Here is a 15,369-nt window from a genome sequence, read left to right on the forward strand (position 1 = left end):
TAGCCTTTAAATTCATGAAGCAGCTACTGTTCCTCATTGTTTTGAATAGCTATCGGTTCTTGTTTCTCTCGGACTCGTTTCACGCTCCTCTTATGTGCTGTTTGATAGTAGTTCCCTTTACGACCCGAAACAGAAAGCCTATTCAGTCGGCCTATTCTGTCATGGGACAGATGAAATCGCCATGACTCTGCTGACCCTGTTGTGACTCAATGTACTGGAAATGCCCGAGGCTGTGAGGACATGAAGCGATGAAACCACTAATTTGTCCTTTGAACCCTTCTGTAGCTTTGCTGCCGTGTTTAACTCTGTCTCTTCTCTGTCTCTCATCCCTGTCCTCCTCCAGTTGGGATGTCCTGATTCAGTCCTCCGGGCCCAGAGAGCGGTGTGCTGATGGGACCTGCTGCGCCACCATGAGCTTACAAGATGGCGGCTGCAGCTACGCCAGCAACGCCAACATGGCCACCGCTAGTGGCAGCATGCGGCGGCGCCTGGAGGACCAGGAGTTCACTCTGCGCGTCTACCCGGGCGCCCTGGCTGAGGGCACCATCTACTGCCCCGTCACCGCACGCAAGAACACCACAGCTGCTGAAGCCATCGAGTGCCTCATCGAGCGGTTGCGCCTGGAGCGTACCAAATGCTACGTGTTGGCAGAGGTGAAGGAGTTCGGCGGGGAGGAATGGATCCTGAACCCCGGCGACTGCCCTGTTCAGCGGATGATGCTGTGGCCGCGGAGCGCCCTGGAGAACCGCAGCGGCCTGGGCAGTGGAGACGACTACCGCTTCCTCCTGCGGGAGAAGAACCTGGATGGATCTATTCATTATGGCGGCAGCCTGCAGATGTGGCTGCGGGTGACTGAGGAGCGTCGGCGCTTGGTGGAGCGGGGTTTCCTCCCCCAGCCTGCGGGGAGCGACCCTCCATCTGACCTCTGCGCTCTCCCGGAGCTAACAGAGCGCGCCATTCTGGAAAGCCTTCGCGCGCGTTTCCGCCAGGAGAAGATCTACACTTACATTGGGAGTATTCTTATTGTGATTAACCCCTTCCAGTTCCTGCCAATCTACAATCCTAAATATGTCAAATTGTACGACAACCACAGACTGGGGAAGCTGGAGCCCCACATTTATGCTGTGGCGGATGTGGCGTATCACGCCATGCTGCAGCGACGGAAGAACCAGTGCATAGTCATTTCTGGCGAGAGCGGGTCCGGAAAGACCCAAAGCACCAACTTCCTCATTCATCACCTGACTGCACTCAGCCAGAAGGGATTCGCCAGCGGGGTGGAGCAGATCATCCTGGGGGCGGGGCCTGTGTTGGAGGTAAGGAACTTGACAACACCTGCAGTATTAAACAAATGTTTGGTGAATGGCGATGAGAATGATATCTGATGATGAACGAGGAGCCTGTCAGTGTGGTGTGTACTGGTGCTTTGGGTGCATTGTACCCGACTGTCTGGTAGGACTGTAAGACCTTATATGGTCCTGATTTAGATCCCGAGTTTAGCTATTTGGACCATTTGGTGGAAAAGAGCCAAAAGTGAACCCCGAAGACCAAAGTACAAGTTCAGTTAATCTTGTAGGCTGATTGTTCAGCTTTTTAAGGTTCTCTGAACATGTCAAGTGTAGACCTACAAGATGAAAGGTGTTTTAATACCAAGACCAAGACCAAGACAGAGACTGATGAGGCTCAAGATCAAGGAGTGTATGACCTTGACACCGAGACTGGTTGTAGTGCTGTAGCCATGGGGGCCGGCTTAATTTAGGACTGAAATATTCTCCGCTAATGTCCCGTGTTTCTTAAAAAAAATCCCCATGTTTAGTGAAAAAGTTGCTACCAAGCTAACATGGTATATCTGCACTTACTTCAAGCCGAGCTGAATGCAGTTCATATGTTGTGAATTAGACAGTTGTAGAGAGGAAGGGACAAAAGTCAGCAGGTTATTTCTCTGACGTTGGAATGTCAGCTCATGAGACGAAGCACGAAGTGGATTAAAGACATGTCCTCAAACTGGAATCCCTCGGCGTGCAGGGAAACCTATATTTAGCCCCGGCTTTACCACATATGACTCTTATATGTATTATTTGACCCAGAAACTGGGTTTTCTACAGTGTCCAATCTCTGCATTGATGGAAAAAAAACCCTAATGGAATGTCGCCTAATCCGCCCTGGATTATAAATCAATAAAGGATTATGGATTATGGAATTTCATCGGGAATTTCATGTTTTGGGAAGGTCTATTCAAGGGTGACATGTTCCCTTCAGCCTTTATAAATACGACTCGGTGAGCTGTGTGCCTCCCAATCGTTAGTTGTTTTCTGGTGGCCATTTTGTTCTGCAGCACACGGCTTCCTGTCGGGACGTGTGGGGACGTCACGTCAACACGCAGCTGTGCATGTAGACACCGTGTGCGTCCCATTCAGAGGTCTGTACAGTCAGTTGGGTATAAAGTCTGTCATCTGGAAATCATGAATCACCTTTTAGACCTCCTCGCTGCCTCCAGGGAAGAAACCTGTAACTGCAGCTGTTTTCATGTTGACACTTTTATTTCGTAAAGAATAAACTGACGTCTGTAAAAACTAGAAAAAATAGAAGCTGTGGAGGTTTTCATATGACTACTGCTTCATACAATGCCATACATGCTAAGAATCTCTTGCAAAATAACAATCCGGGGATGTATTCCGTTTGTCTGGTATTTTGCCGGTGTAGCTTCACCACATAGCTGTGGTTGAACCTGACTGTCACGCGGACACAGTTGCACTTCTCTGCAGGTGATGATCTGACGCCGGTGACTGAATACCTGTCAGACGGCACTGGGAGCACTGAAAGGCTTGTTTTGATGGTAACACACAGAGAGGAACAGTACTCTCTGAGGAACTGGATACTGTTTGGTGGCTTGTTTTCTGTGTGGGAGCATGACTGTGTCCCACGAAATCACCTCCCCATCAATCACCTGAGGTGTGAGAAACATGGTGGATAGTTTAAATGTCACAGAGACGAACAAGCGAAGGGAGAGCAGAATAATTCCATCTTTGATTTCTGGTTCCAGTTTGTTGGTGTTGCAAATACGTTATCTATGACGTTATCTATCTGTCCCGGCTATCTCAAGTCTGAGAACACTTTGACATTTTGGAAAAGATGCTTATTTGTTTTCTGTTTCTGGATCTGTACACTAAACATAAGGTTACAGCAAGCAGCTGGTTAGCTTAGCATAATGATTGGAAACAGGAGGAAACGGCTAGCCTGGCTCTATTCAAAGATAATAAAACCTTTGGACAGAGCCAGGCTAGCTGTTTCTCCCTGTTTCCAGTCTTTATGCTAAGCTAAGCTAAGCTAACTGGCTGCTGGCTCCAGCTTCCTATGTAGCGTACAGACATGAGGGTGGTATCAATTCTCTCATCTAACACTATTAATAGCAGTTTGAGTGGAAGTTTGCAGCAATACTATTTCTATTATTTGTTTATCTATACATCACCAAGGATACGTCGACAACAAACAACATTTAACATGAACTAACTTCTCCTGCGTGCTGAAGCTTTTCAACACTCCCTAACAGCTGAACATGACGTCCACATTAATGCACCGTTTGCATCCTGGGACCAACAGCTGGACGAGAGACCTCACGGGCTGCTGTGAAAGCCCCGGGGCCTGACATGCGTCTTTGAGAAGCAGCTCTCGGGGGTAAAACGTTTACCGCCAGCCAAGAAACAAGGCTGCTGAGTTGAACCAGCCAAATTCTTTGGTTTCCACAAGTTGTAATGGCAATTACAGAACCATTAGCCTCGGTCAGATGCTGCCGCTGCTGCACTGAAGTCGAGCTGAAAATATGAGGTCAACGAGTCCTTATTAGATGGATCTCAAACGCATGGCCGATGTGTTGGTTCCCTGATGTGTTCAATGGCTTCAGCTCCCTTTTGTCTTCCTGTTTAAAGCTATATGCTCCGCGTATGATCCCTCCGTCTACACGCCCACTTCCAAAATGTCAAAGCAACAGAGCGTCGGATTAATTTGGATTACTAACTGTGAATTTCAAAGTGTAATCCCTTACACTATTTGTCCTGTACAGTATAACTTAAGCACTATATTGACTGTAATCAGTGATTCATCCACAATATTATATATGTTGTTGCTGAATGAATCGTTTCAGATATTTTTCAAGCAAAAATGCCAAAATGTGCTGCTTGTCTGTGTTTTAGATATTTCTAAACTGAATGTTTTTAGACTGTTGGTTTGACGAAACAACCAATTTGAAGATGACTTCTTGGGCTCTAAGAAATTCTGATGTATGATGCAAGAATATAATCAGCAGATTAAACAATAGTGAAAACAATATATATATATTTGTCCCGTGAAGTAAAACAAATCCAGATAAAACAGAGAATTCATATCTGAGAAGAAGCATAAAGGGACACGTTTACGGTTGTATTTGCTTCAAAATGCAATAAAAACAACTGAGAGAGAAACAACGCAATGTGAGAAAATGAAGAAAACTGTGGTAAAACTAAGAATGTAGTTTCTTGGCACATGTCGCTATAAAACAAGGACAGTTTGTGTCAACAAGCAAAGGACTCTGAAATAAGCAGCAGACGTCTAGACTCTGACATTAACTCTGTACCAGTGTCGAGAGGGAAGGCCTGGAACAAAAAGGCAAATATCTCTCAGGATGAACTATGTCTCGCTGGCAGGAGACGCTGCGGTTGGACCTCGATTTGAGAACATTTGTGTAAGTGCCTGTAGACTCAGATAAGTCATTCTGTTTGGATTCACTTAAGAAGCTTACTGCCAACTGCATGAATGGAGGGAGGGAGGGGAACCTGCAGGCCAGTGAAATATTACTTTTTAAACCTGCCTCTTTATAAATATTTTAAATCAATTACATTAAAGTCTTCCTCATTTGATTGACAATATTTAAACGTGATGAGTTGATCTTAAAGAGCACCGGGGGGGGTGCGCTCTCAGGCAAAATCCAGAGGGGGATTATTTTCCTCCATTTTTAACTCCAAACACTGAAAGCTTCTTTCTGCTCCGGGGAAATAAAAGAAAATAAGCTTTTAGTGAGCGCGATGGTGAGAGTGAAATGGAAAAGCTTGATCTAGCCTGAGTTTCTTTCCTGGCACTCCTTCACCTCTGCATCATCCGGACCTCTCAGTTCCCGCTCGTCCCTCTGCGTTGGATCCAGCTGAGCTGAGTGGCCGTCGGCCCGCCGCTTCGCATCGCGTTACTGTGAAGTCCAAGGTCAAGAGCGTGGCAGGCGAAGGCTATTTTAGTCGTCCGTTGAGCCAGCGTGGAGGAGACTCCCTCCTCCACACCAAGAGACACGAGCGGAGACGTTCACGTTCACAACAGAACTCACCGAACAAGCTCAGGGCTCAGATGACCAGGAGTCCTCTCACTGCAGAGTTCATTTTCATGTCTTCATCATCCGACTTTTAGTCTCATTTGATGCTTTTTGCAAAATGTTACTGTTAAACTACTGTTAACACAACATTTCTATATCCATGCTGTTAGTTTTGGTTTCATGCTCTCAGTCTTTCTCTGGTCGTTTCTTGTTCACTCTTGATACTTCAGTTGTTGGATTTCCTGTAGATTCATATATCTGTATGAGGTCTTTGTCTTACTGCTGTGCGTCCTGCGTACTCAGCTGCTTCCGGCCACGTGATCACTTTATTTCTGATTAAATTAAACTATTTTTGTCAGTCGGTCTTTTCCAAAACCCCCAGGAGGTTTCCCCCCAACTGGCAAACATGTGAGAGAAAAACAAGCTAAAGTGCAAAAGCTGGTGTTTGTATTTAGGGCTGGGGGATGAAGTTATTTTATATTGTAATCATTGTACTAAATGATGTCGCCAAATGTATAAAAGTACATTTATAGTAAATGTATAAAAGTGATCTAATGCCGAACACCATTCTTTGTGTAATCTTCCACAAATGTCTACAAATAGTGAAAAATTCCTGTTAAGGTTTCCACGGCGACGTCTTCAGATCGCTTCTTTTCTCCGAGAAAAAGTCCAAAACCCAAAGATTTCAATGTATTATAAGACAAAGAAACGCAGCAGAAGCTCCCAGCTGAGAGGCTGGAGCTACGACAGGTTCTGATTATCAGTCATTGTAGTAGCTGATGAATCGACTAATCGATTAGTCGATTGTTTCAGCTCACCTTATTGATATCCTGATATAGATTTTAGCCATCATACAGACTTCTTGTATTTCATTTTGGTTTTAAGTGCATTTTTACTCTGATGCATACACGCTAACATTTACAGCTTATGACAGCAACGTGACTGTATTCACCTTCACCAGACGCTCCTCTTCTTCAAGGACACAGCACTGTGTGTGTGTGTGTGTGTGTGTGTGTGTGTGTGTGTGTGTGTGTGTGTGTGTGTGTGTGTGTGTGTGTGTGCCTTAAAGGAGCTGACTCACCGACTCACATAGAGCCGTATTGTCTTGATCGACGACCCTCAGCTCTTGATGGACACGTCGGCTGCAGCGGGGATCAGTCTTGTGACTTTTTGGCTACAGTGCAGCCTTTGTAGCCACTGGCCCGCTGACGCGTCACGGAAACTCAGCGGCGCAGCCACACGGCAAACAAACAACAGCATTACATCACGGCAGCGGTATCATCTAACAATTCTCTGTATGCTCTCTGGAATCTTTCCTTGTCATGAAGCAGCCTTTAATAACGCGCCGCAGATGGCCAGTAAGTGCATTTGTGTGTAATTTGAGCTGCGTTCAGAGCCAGGCGACAGTGGAGATATGACTGTACAGCAGGATAGCGCTGACGGGAAGACAGCTGGCAGGCTGATGGGAAGGACTTGGCTTCTGCGGTCATTTGTGTCTGGTAGTCTGCTTGTTGTTGTGTAGTCAGGTGATCTCAGATATTCTTTCTTTGTCCCCCGACCTTAACATCATATCGAGTTTCAGACCACTAAATATATACATGAGGTGAAATTTGACTGCATTGATTATTCAAAATCAGACTTACAGTCAATTGTATTATTTATGTGAACTTAAAAGGTCGAATTTATCCATTTGGCAGTCATTAAAGGATTCAAATCTGGGGATATTCTGTATTTTTCATATTGAAAAAGACCAAAACCAACAATGAAGTATTGTCTTTGTAGCCAAAACCTAATGTGCTGTAGTTCATTCCTCTGCACCGTCGAGCTCCGTGGTTGTCCAAAAACTATTCCAAACACACGAATGAGGCACGCTGTTACACTGGGTGACATGTTCCTTCATTACCATGAAAATGACCATTAGATATTTTCTTGCCCTGTGACCTGTCCAGGGTGTACCCCGCCCCCCAACCTGTGTTAGCTGGGTCTGGCTCCATCCCACCGCAACCCTGCAAAGGATAAGCAGTTAGAGAAGCTGGATGGATGGTTTTGGAAACCCTGATCGCACATGAAGTCGAGTGTTTGCGGACAGCTGTGTGTGATGGGGAGATCAGTTACTGGTTTTGTGGATTTTACAGCTGTTTGATTATTAACTCTTTGTCACATCACCCGCTTCATCTCTTTATTAACTAGCAACTCAGCATGACCAGAAAAAGGAATAGTGCATAAAGTTATTGTAAAATATACACAATAATCTGTCAGATTTGAACCTCAGAGCTCCTCTATAGCTGCGACAGCTCAGACGTTGTGTCAGAAAGTAAACCTCTTTGACATCATGTTGGATCATCAACAATGAAGAAAGACTTTTTAAGTTGTCAAGGGGAGATGATTCAGGAAGGAAAGACACGTTTACTTCATCCTTGTTTCTGATGTCAGCTGCACAGACTTCCACACAGGCTCATAAATCTGAACAAAAAGAAACGTTTATCCAGAAAGCTGATGAAAAACAGCCGTTATTTACCTCCATGTTTGGTTTACACACTCAGTAAGTGATTTGGGCTCTCGTCTAATTCAAGGACATTTTGAAAGCTCCACAGCAGTTGATGGACATGTTGGCTGCAGTTGAGTACCTGAGACTTTCCAACCAGCAGGACCACCTCAGTGAACCTGCCGTGTTCTGCTGGCTTATGTCCAGTAAATACTGGAAAAATCTTGAATGCCAAATGACCCTGAAAAGTAGGTCAAGAAGAAGATTAAATAGGTTTCACATCTTTCTCTTCACGGCTTCGGCATGGGTAAAGGTGAACCGGGCTCTTGACCGAGAGGAATACATCCGTGCCTCAAATCCTGAAGACCGACGGAGGCTTTGAGACTGACCCCAGCTGTGCGGTGCTGTGTCTGGGGGCAGACAGACCGAGGGCTCCTGCGGGGCCGCGAGGGCCAGATTACAGCCTGCCTTTGTTCTGGTGGTGTGGCCAGCAGACCTGCCTGCCTGCTGCATTAGTAGCCGAGCAGACCCCCCTTCACCAGATGGTTCCCATCCAGATGTCCCCCCTGCTCTTAACCAGGCCCTCAGGGACGGGACCTGTCTCCCGTGGCTGATAGATGGCTCCAGGTAGTGCCTCGGCCCTCTGGTTTTTAAAGTGTGTGTGTCATTAAGTGTGTGAAGGCTTGAGAAGCTGCCCGGCACCACAGACCCTGGGACTGGAGACAGCCACTCACTGTAAGACACTGTGAGACACACTGTACAGTAACAGAAGCACGGCCGCTCCGGTCCAGGGGGGCTGTGAACCCCCTGAACCTGACGAGGCGGACACATCGGCAAAGGAAGCAAGCATCACGGCACCTTCAGAGCTGCTTTTATTCCCACTTGAATGAGGGCAGCACAGTGTGTGTGTGTGTGTGTGTGTGTGTGTGTGTGTGTGTGTGTGTGTGTGTGTGTGTGTGTGTGTGTGTGTGTGTGTGTGTGTGTGTGTGTGTGTGTGTGTGTGTGTGTGTGTGTGTGTGTGTGTGTGTGGTGCCTGTCAGAACGTGTTAGCAGCCAGCTTCCCGGCAGCAGGGGAATCAGAGACGTTCACCCACGACTGAGTGTGTCCTTGGTCTTTAAATCACAATGAGACATCCAAAAGCTCTCTGCTATCAGGACTGGTCTCTGGTCTCTGGTCTCTGCTGGTTTTATGGCACAGCACTTCACGCTGTCGTGGTCACACCACTTCATCTTCTGTAGAAGTTTTAACACGGCCGTTGGGCTGAAGAAGAGGCTCCCCTTAGATTCAGTAATGACTGCAGGTAGAGCGCTGATCAAGTCTTATTTGTGGGTTAAACGTCCCGCTCTTGTGTTCTCCTCCTGCCTCCTCTGCAGATTTCCTTTGTGCATTGCGTTTCCAGAGATACTTTAAATCCCAGCTTTTCTCCAGCAGCAGCAGAATGAGTCTGGCTTTCATTACACACGGCTTAACAACAGCCGCTGCCTTCGCCTCAGACAGCTGTGCGTTGGCTACCTATGGCGGGTGTGTGCTGGCTAATCACGTAGCCCACCTCAGGCCCTCTATGTTCCTGTTAGCACTTCCATCCCTATAATCCGTATCCTCTGGGCAGCGAGCGCTCTCCGACGCGCTCCCAAACATCTGCTCTCTGGATTATCCCCGTCTCCTTCTCGTTCGGCCTTCCTCTGGAGCGTTCTCGCTTTCCTCTCGCAGGAAGCTCAGTGCAGTGTGCATTCATCCCTGCAGACAGCTGCACACAGTGTACTCAAACGCTCTGTGGTCGTATAGCTGACCTGGTATCAGCGGCCAAGACTTCTGCTCTCGCTGCTCCGCTCTGCAGCCCGGGAAATTTCATATATGATATTTTCTGCTATTTTGTCTTGTTAATTTCCTAATCTGTGTCTGTTAATTATTTTCTAATATGCTCACAGTTTCTTTGAGCGCTGATTTAATGGTTCCCTCACGTATGAAATGTCGAGTCATCAGGCGCAGTATTTCCGTAGTGTCCGTAGAGATTCGTCACGCTTTTTAGATTCATATTCATATTTTATTGACTCAAGAGCAAACAAAATATACTATACAGTAGTCTCGAAATAGTGGTACCCAACAGGAAGTGCAACATAAATGATGTAAACAAAGGTTGAACATTCGTCAAGAAGGCATTTCATTTGAATAAACGTATCCGACTGTAATAACAACATTGATTTAAATGTAGATTAATGATGGTGAAGTATGAGTCAGTGACCTTTGCGGATTCTGGTGTTGCTGCTAGTCTGTCTATAATTTCAGTTTTCATACGATACGTACTTTAATCTTAAATCCTTATGTGGAATTTAAAATGCGGTTTACATTTAAATTAACATGGCGGTCGCATGCCGACGGACTCTTTTGTGGTGAAATGCTGACGATCGCGGCAGATTCACGCAGAGATCAGACTGATTTATGCAGCGTCTTTGTGATCATCACGGCAGTTTTAATGGAGTTAAAGAATGTTTACAAGCAAATTAACTTCACTTTCTGTCTCATAGCAGAATAAAAGCACGATGTATTGCACCTTTGATATAGTAAAATACCTCTTTTTCTTTTGTGCAGTGACTCTGAATCACTGTGATATGATTTAATAATAACGGCTCCCCTGAACATTGGAAGTGATGAGCCCGGACTCCTCACTGCTGTGACAGTGGAGGAAGTCGCCACACGACTCCACCCTCCAGATTAAGTGAAGGGCTCGCGACAGGAAATTGATGGTCCAAATGGGCCTGATTCAATCTGAGGCTGCTTTCGTGGTGTCGCAGCAATCAGACGCAGATGAGATTACAGACATTAGCAGTCGAACACGAGGCCATCTGGGATGATGGCAGCAATTGAGCAAACTCGATCTGCGGCAGTGAGCTCGTCCGTTTGAACCCGTTAACGAGACTGTCATCAATCAAAGTGGATCTAATTAAGCATCATCTGTCAAAAAAGGAACGGCCGTCTGCGTTTTAAGGTTTCCTTTTCATTCCTAGAAAGTTTTCAGTACGTAAATGTGTCCTGTTTTCTGCCGTCCAGCATGTTACTCATTACCTTTCCTCTCTGCGCTCTGCGGTCGCGATGCACCCTTTGAAGAGTTATTTTAAGTTTTAAAGAAAACAAATTCAGCTTTTGTTTGCGAGTGTCTGGGGAAGGTTTGCCTCAGACTAATTGGTAGCCTTGGTGCATGATGGCAGCATATGGTGTTGCACAGAGAAATTTCAGAAATTATATAAAATAACATTTTCCAAATGGGTGTGCATCACATGTGGGAGTTTAAATCATACCCATGCTGTGAATAACATTTTCAAAGCACTTCACGAAAGCACAAATCACTTATGTTTCACAGTTTTAATCTGAACATCTCGTCTTCAACACTATATAGTGTTATAGTGCCATCAGACTATATGTGTAATAGGCTCTGATGAGTTATTGGAAAGTGATTTTACAATGCGATCAATAAATCACCTGCTGAGCTGAATCAGACACGTCCTGGAGCCAGCAGCCAGTTAGCTTAGCATCTTAGCATCTAGCATAGGTAACCAGTGGAGTCTCCAGGAAGTCACCGCTCCCAACCAAGAAATAGTCACATGAACCCCCATAAACCCCCAGCGTGTTTTAATTAGAGAGCTTTAGAGGTGGAATTAACAGCAGCTTGTTGAAGTTCATAACTGCACTCGTTACTGTGCTTTTAGTCAAACTGCACATTTAGTTAAGTGTGATTTGGTTCATCTGCCGTGCAAGTTGAGAAACAGTCGTCTTATCAGACTGTGAACATCTGTGTGCATCTGGATCACTGAAAAGATCTTCAGACAACAGACGTCCTAATCACTGTCTTTGTACGCTTAAAAAACATAACTGCACACACGAAGCACCTGAACATGAAGCCTCATCCATCAGGCTTCAACAGGTCTGTGTAAATAAAGCTGACCCCCCCCCCCCCACCCCCCACCCCCCAGTAAGCAAATGAAGTACGGTCACGTTCAGTCTGGCCATTGAAAGAAGCAAAGCAGGCTGCGGAGGGTAAATGAACGAGGGGATGAATGGTGCAGATGTGTGGGTGGGTGAATGAGAAGGCCGGGAGCGGCTGGAGGAAGTTTGAACACGTTCCCAGTAGAGCTGCTGTTCCCACACTGGTTTGTCCTCTTATTGTACACACACCTGTTTGTGTGTGTTGGACTGTGACGTCACTGCACCATCATTTCTCACTCCTGCTCTTTGGTTGTTCACCATCTTCCTCTCTCGACTCCATGTTTTCACTTATTAAACACTCTGTAGTACTTTTACTCACATCAATCCTAGCTCAGCTCACAACTTCCTCCTCCTCTTTCTGTGGATGATGCTGTCGCTATCGTGTCCTGCAGAAAAACTGAGATGAACATTTAGTTCAATTTGAAGATCATTTCATTAACTTTAAGTTCACAAAAGAAAGAAAAACAAAACTCTCGGCTGCGTAGTACTGAAATAAATCATACCTTATTGCATCAATCACTCAGATCTTAAATGAAAGCTTCAGAAACCTTCTGAATGTGGACTGATGCTGTGGTTTCCATTTCTCTTTGTCTTAATAGTTTATTGTATTATCCTAAATGCACTCCGTTTGCTCTGATCTGATCTATATCCTGTTCTCTGCTGGTGCAATGACCTGATTTCCCCCATGAGGATCATTAAAGTTTCATTTAATCTAATAGACCGTAGCAGCACAGCCGAGAGACGCTGCTGCTGCTGCTTTGTCTTGTAGTGTGAAAGACATCAGAGTTGTGTGAGTCACGTTATGACGACTGGAAGTCTGAGGAAGTTCAATCTGAAACACTGGACCGAAGTTCCAATCAAAACTCCCGACATCCAGATTTAGATTTAAAGTTCTGCAGCCCATTCAGCAACTTTCTGTTTGCAATATTAATCATTTATACCTTTGAAACTTATTGATACAATACTGAAGACACTCTCCTGCATCGACTAATATCTGTCCCTTTAGCTGCTGAAAGCTCGTCTCTGCTGTTTGTGTTGAGCAGATGTGTTTTTAGAGGTTTTTGTACTGCAAACAGCTGCCTGCTGCGGCTGAAGCTAACACTGTGAGAGTGAATCAAAACAATAAAGTTGCGGTCCGGACTAAACAATGAGCTGAAACTTTCCAAAACACAGATTCAGGTGATAATTCACTCTGTCACACGGTTCTCATTATTTCATTATTATGAAAATATCAATGAAAGCCGCTTTGAAGGAAAATATTTATTTACTATCTGACTTATGATCCCTGACTTTTATACTAACATTGAACTTGTGAGAGGTGTTGGTGAGATCCAGGAAGAAGATCAGGGCCGCAGTGACTCTTTTATCATCAGCCAACGAGCCCCAGATCCAAACCTCATGTTGTCAGTCGAATCATCTGCCTTTTCTTTTTCTTTTAGCTGCTTCATTGTAAACAGGATGACACGACGGCAGACTATCAACTGAACTACTCCTGAACCAAACACTAGCGGTGTGATCCGGTGTGATCCGGTGTGATCCGGTGTGATCCAGTGTGATCGCCACTTCCACAGCCGCAGTGTGTTAGACTTCATGACTGAACTATGATTAGGATGCACGCGTTTTATTTCGACATCTGCTGTTTTCACATCCCAGATGATTATCAAAGGCACTAAACTATGAGTCTCTTGAGTAAAACATGTTGCAGGGCCTGAAGCAGCTGGCTGCTCTGGACTGTAGCTTAACTGGACAGAGGTCACGATTAATATAGTATTTGTCATAATTCAGTAATAAGTGTTTGAGAGTGTTTGACCACCAGCTAGCCCCTGGAAAAGCTGAATATCTGGCCCAAACAGGTGCATGCACAGCCTCTGTGAATATTGTTGGTCAAAGTTAAAGCAGGAAGTAGATCATCAGCAGAGTCTTATGAATATGAACAATGAACAGTTTCTATAATAACTTCAACAGATCGACTCTGTGCATGTTGCTCCACCTGATCGTATCGTGTCTGAACTCCTGGTGTAGTCAAATGTTCTACGTGCTGGGAGTTGATATCTCTATAAGGAACGTCTGTGGTGTACGATGTTCTGCTGTATCACTGCAGCCTCTCGCTGTCCCCCCCCCCCAATGAGCAGCCCTGCAGAGAGAAGATGAAAGCAGCCCCCTGCCTCCCTGCCTTCATCTTCTCTCCATCCCACCCACCCCACTACAGCACCGGGGGGCACACGGGGGGCACACGGGGGGAGGATGGAGATAAAAAGAAAGGGGGAGGATAACCGAGAGAAAGGAGAGTGAAGGAAGAGAGGAGGAGGATGAAATCCTTGCTTCAATAATAGAGAGTGAGAGAGTCGTTTTCAAGCGAGCGAGCTCCCAAGTGCCCTAGTTTCTGGGGTTTAGTGAAATGGAGACGAGGCTGGTAATGCCGGCAGATTTGACTCTTCTTGAAGGCCGTCTCCCCGTCCTCAGAAGTAAAGCAGTGCAGCAGAAACGCTTCCTCCGGGGGCAAAGCAATTCTCCCGCCACATCCACTCTCCTCTCAGCCCCCGAGCGCCTCGTTCACCTTGTAAACAAACGACATGAAGAAGTGTGTCTGAGTGCCCTCGCAGCCTTGACTTCCGTAAAGGACCTTTTAAGGTGTTTAATAGGCCCGGTCTGCTGCGGTCTGCGCCGTTCACCGCTTCCTCCCAGTAAACACTAAACAAACCCGGCTTCATCCTAACGACAGCGGCGCTCTCAGCACTCCGGAGGTCAAGGAGGCCGACGGAGGAGCTTTAAAGTGACCGGACGTCTCTCGCTGAGCAGGCTGTGCATTTGTAGTCATGTACACTTGAGTAAATGCTGATCGTTGGATTAGACACATCCTTTCTTCTCAATAACTATTCTTAAATATGATCTCAACAAGATTGAGCCTAATGTCAAATTCATCAACAAAAACTGCGACAAACTGTGTTTGTTAACAGCTGATGCCGTTCTGAGACGTTCTAACAAAAACTGGCATTAAATCTCATTCAACATCGCTGACGATGAACGAGTGAATGTGATTGAACGTCTGTGGCGTTTTGTCTTTATCTGAAAACATACAGATTTTAGTAGTTTCTTTTTGTAAACATTGGACAACATGTTGATATTGATTACCCTGCCCTCATCAAGGTGACCGTCAGCCTGCTTCCTGACCTCCAACTCGCTGCCGACATCAAATCAAACAGAATGATGAAAACAAAATGGCAGCTCAGTCGGGTGATCTGGCTGCTGGTTTCCTGCTCAGTCTCATGATTAGTTCTGACTTTGCAGTCTTATGTTAGTTTGATTTGATGCAGAGAAGAAAAGAGGTAGAGGTGGGGAAGCTGATTATTACGTTCATTTAGGCCTGTTATTAATTAATGAGTCCATGTAAAGTTGACTGTTAAAGCTGTAAATGTTGCTATTGAAATATTGATGTAGAATTAGAGTACATCAATCACTTTTCAGCTTTTGGGTGTAATCTCACACTGTGGTGTTTCTGCACCTGATATGCAGTGTGTTGTGTAGAGAGGACAACACATGCCTGACCCCCCATGAGGAACACGCTCTTTGATA

At 45.6% G+C, this 15,369-nt stretch overlaps 1 protein-coding gene across 1 annotated transcript in view; it reads left to right on the top strand.

The window, feature by feature from the left end:
* The first annotated feature begins 410 nt into the window (after positions 1-410).
* Positions 411-15,369, top strand: part of LOC139286042 (unconventional myosin-IXAb-like) — an 85,401-nt gene continuing 70,442 nt past the window's right edge. The window contains exon 1 of the mRNA XM_070906698.1: positions 411-1,313. Within this exon, the coding sequence (XP_070762799.1) occupies positions 411-1,313 (903 nt within the window). The remainder of the gene's footprint in view (positions 1,314-15,369) is intronic.

This window comes from Enoplosus armatus, chromosome 6, assembly GCF_043641665.1.
Source record: "Enoplosus armatus isolate fEnoArm2 chromosome 6, fEnoArm2.hap1, whole genome shotgun sequence".
Classification (NCBI taxonomy): Eukaryota; Metazoa; Chordata; class Actinopteri; order Centrarchiformes; family Enoplosidae; genus Enoplosus; species Enoplosus armatus.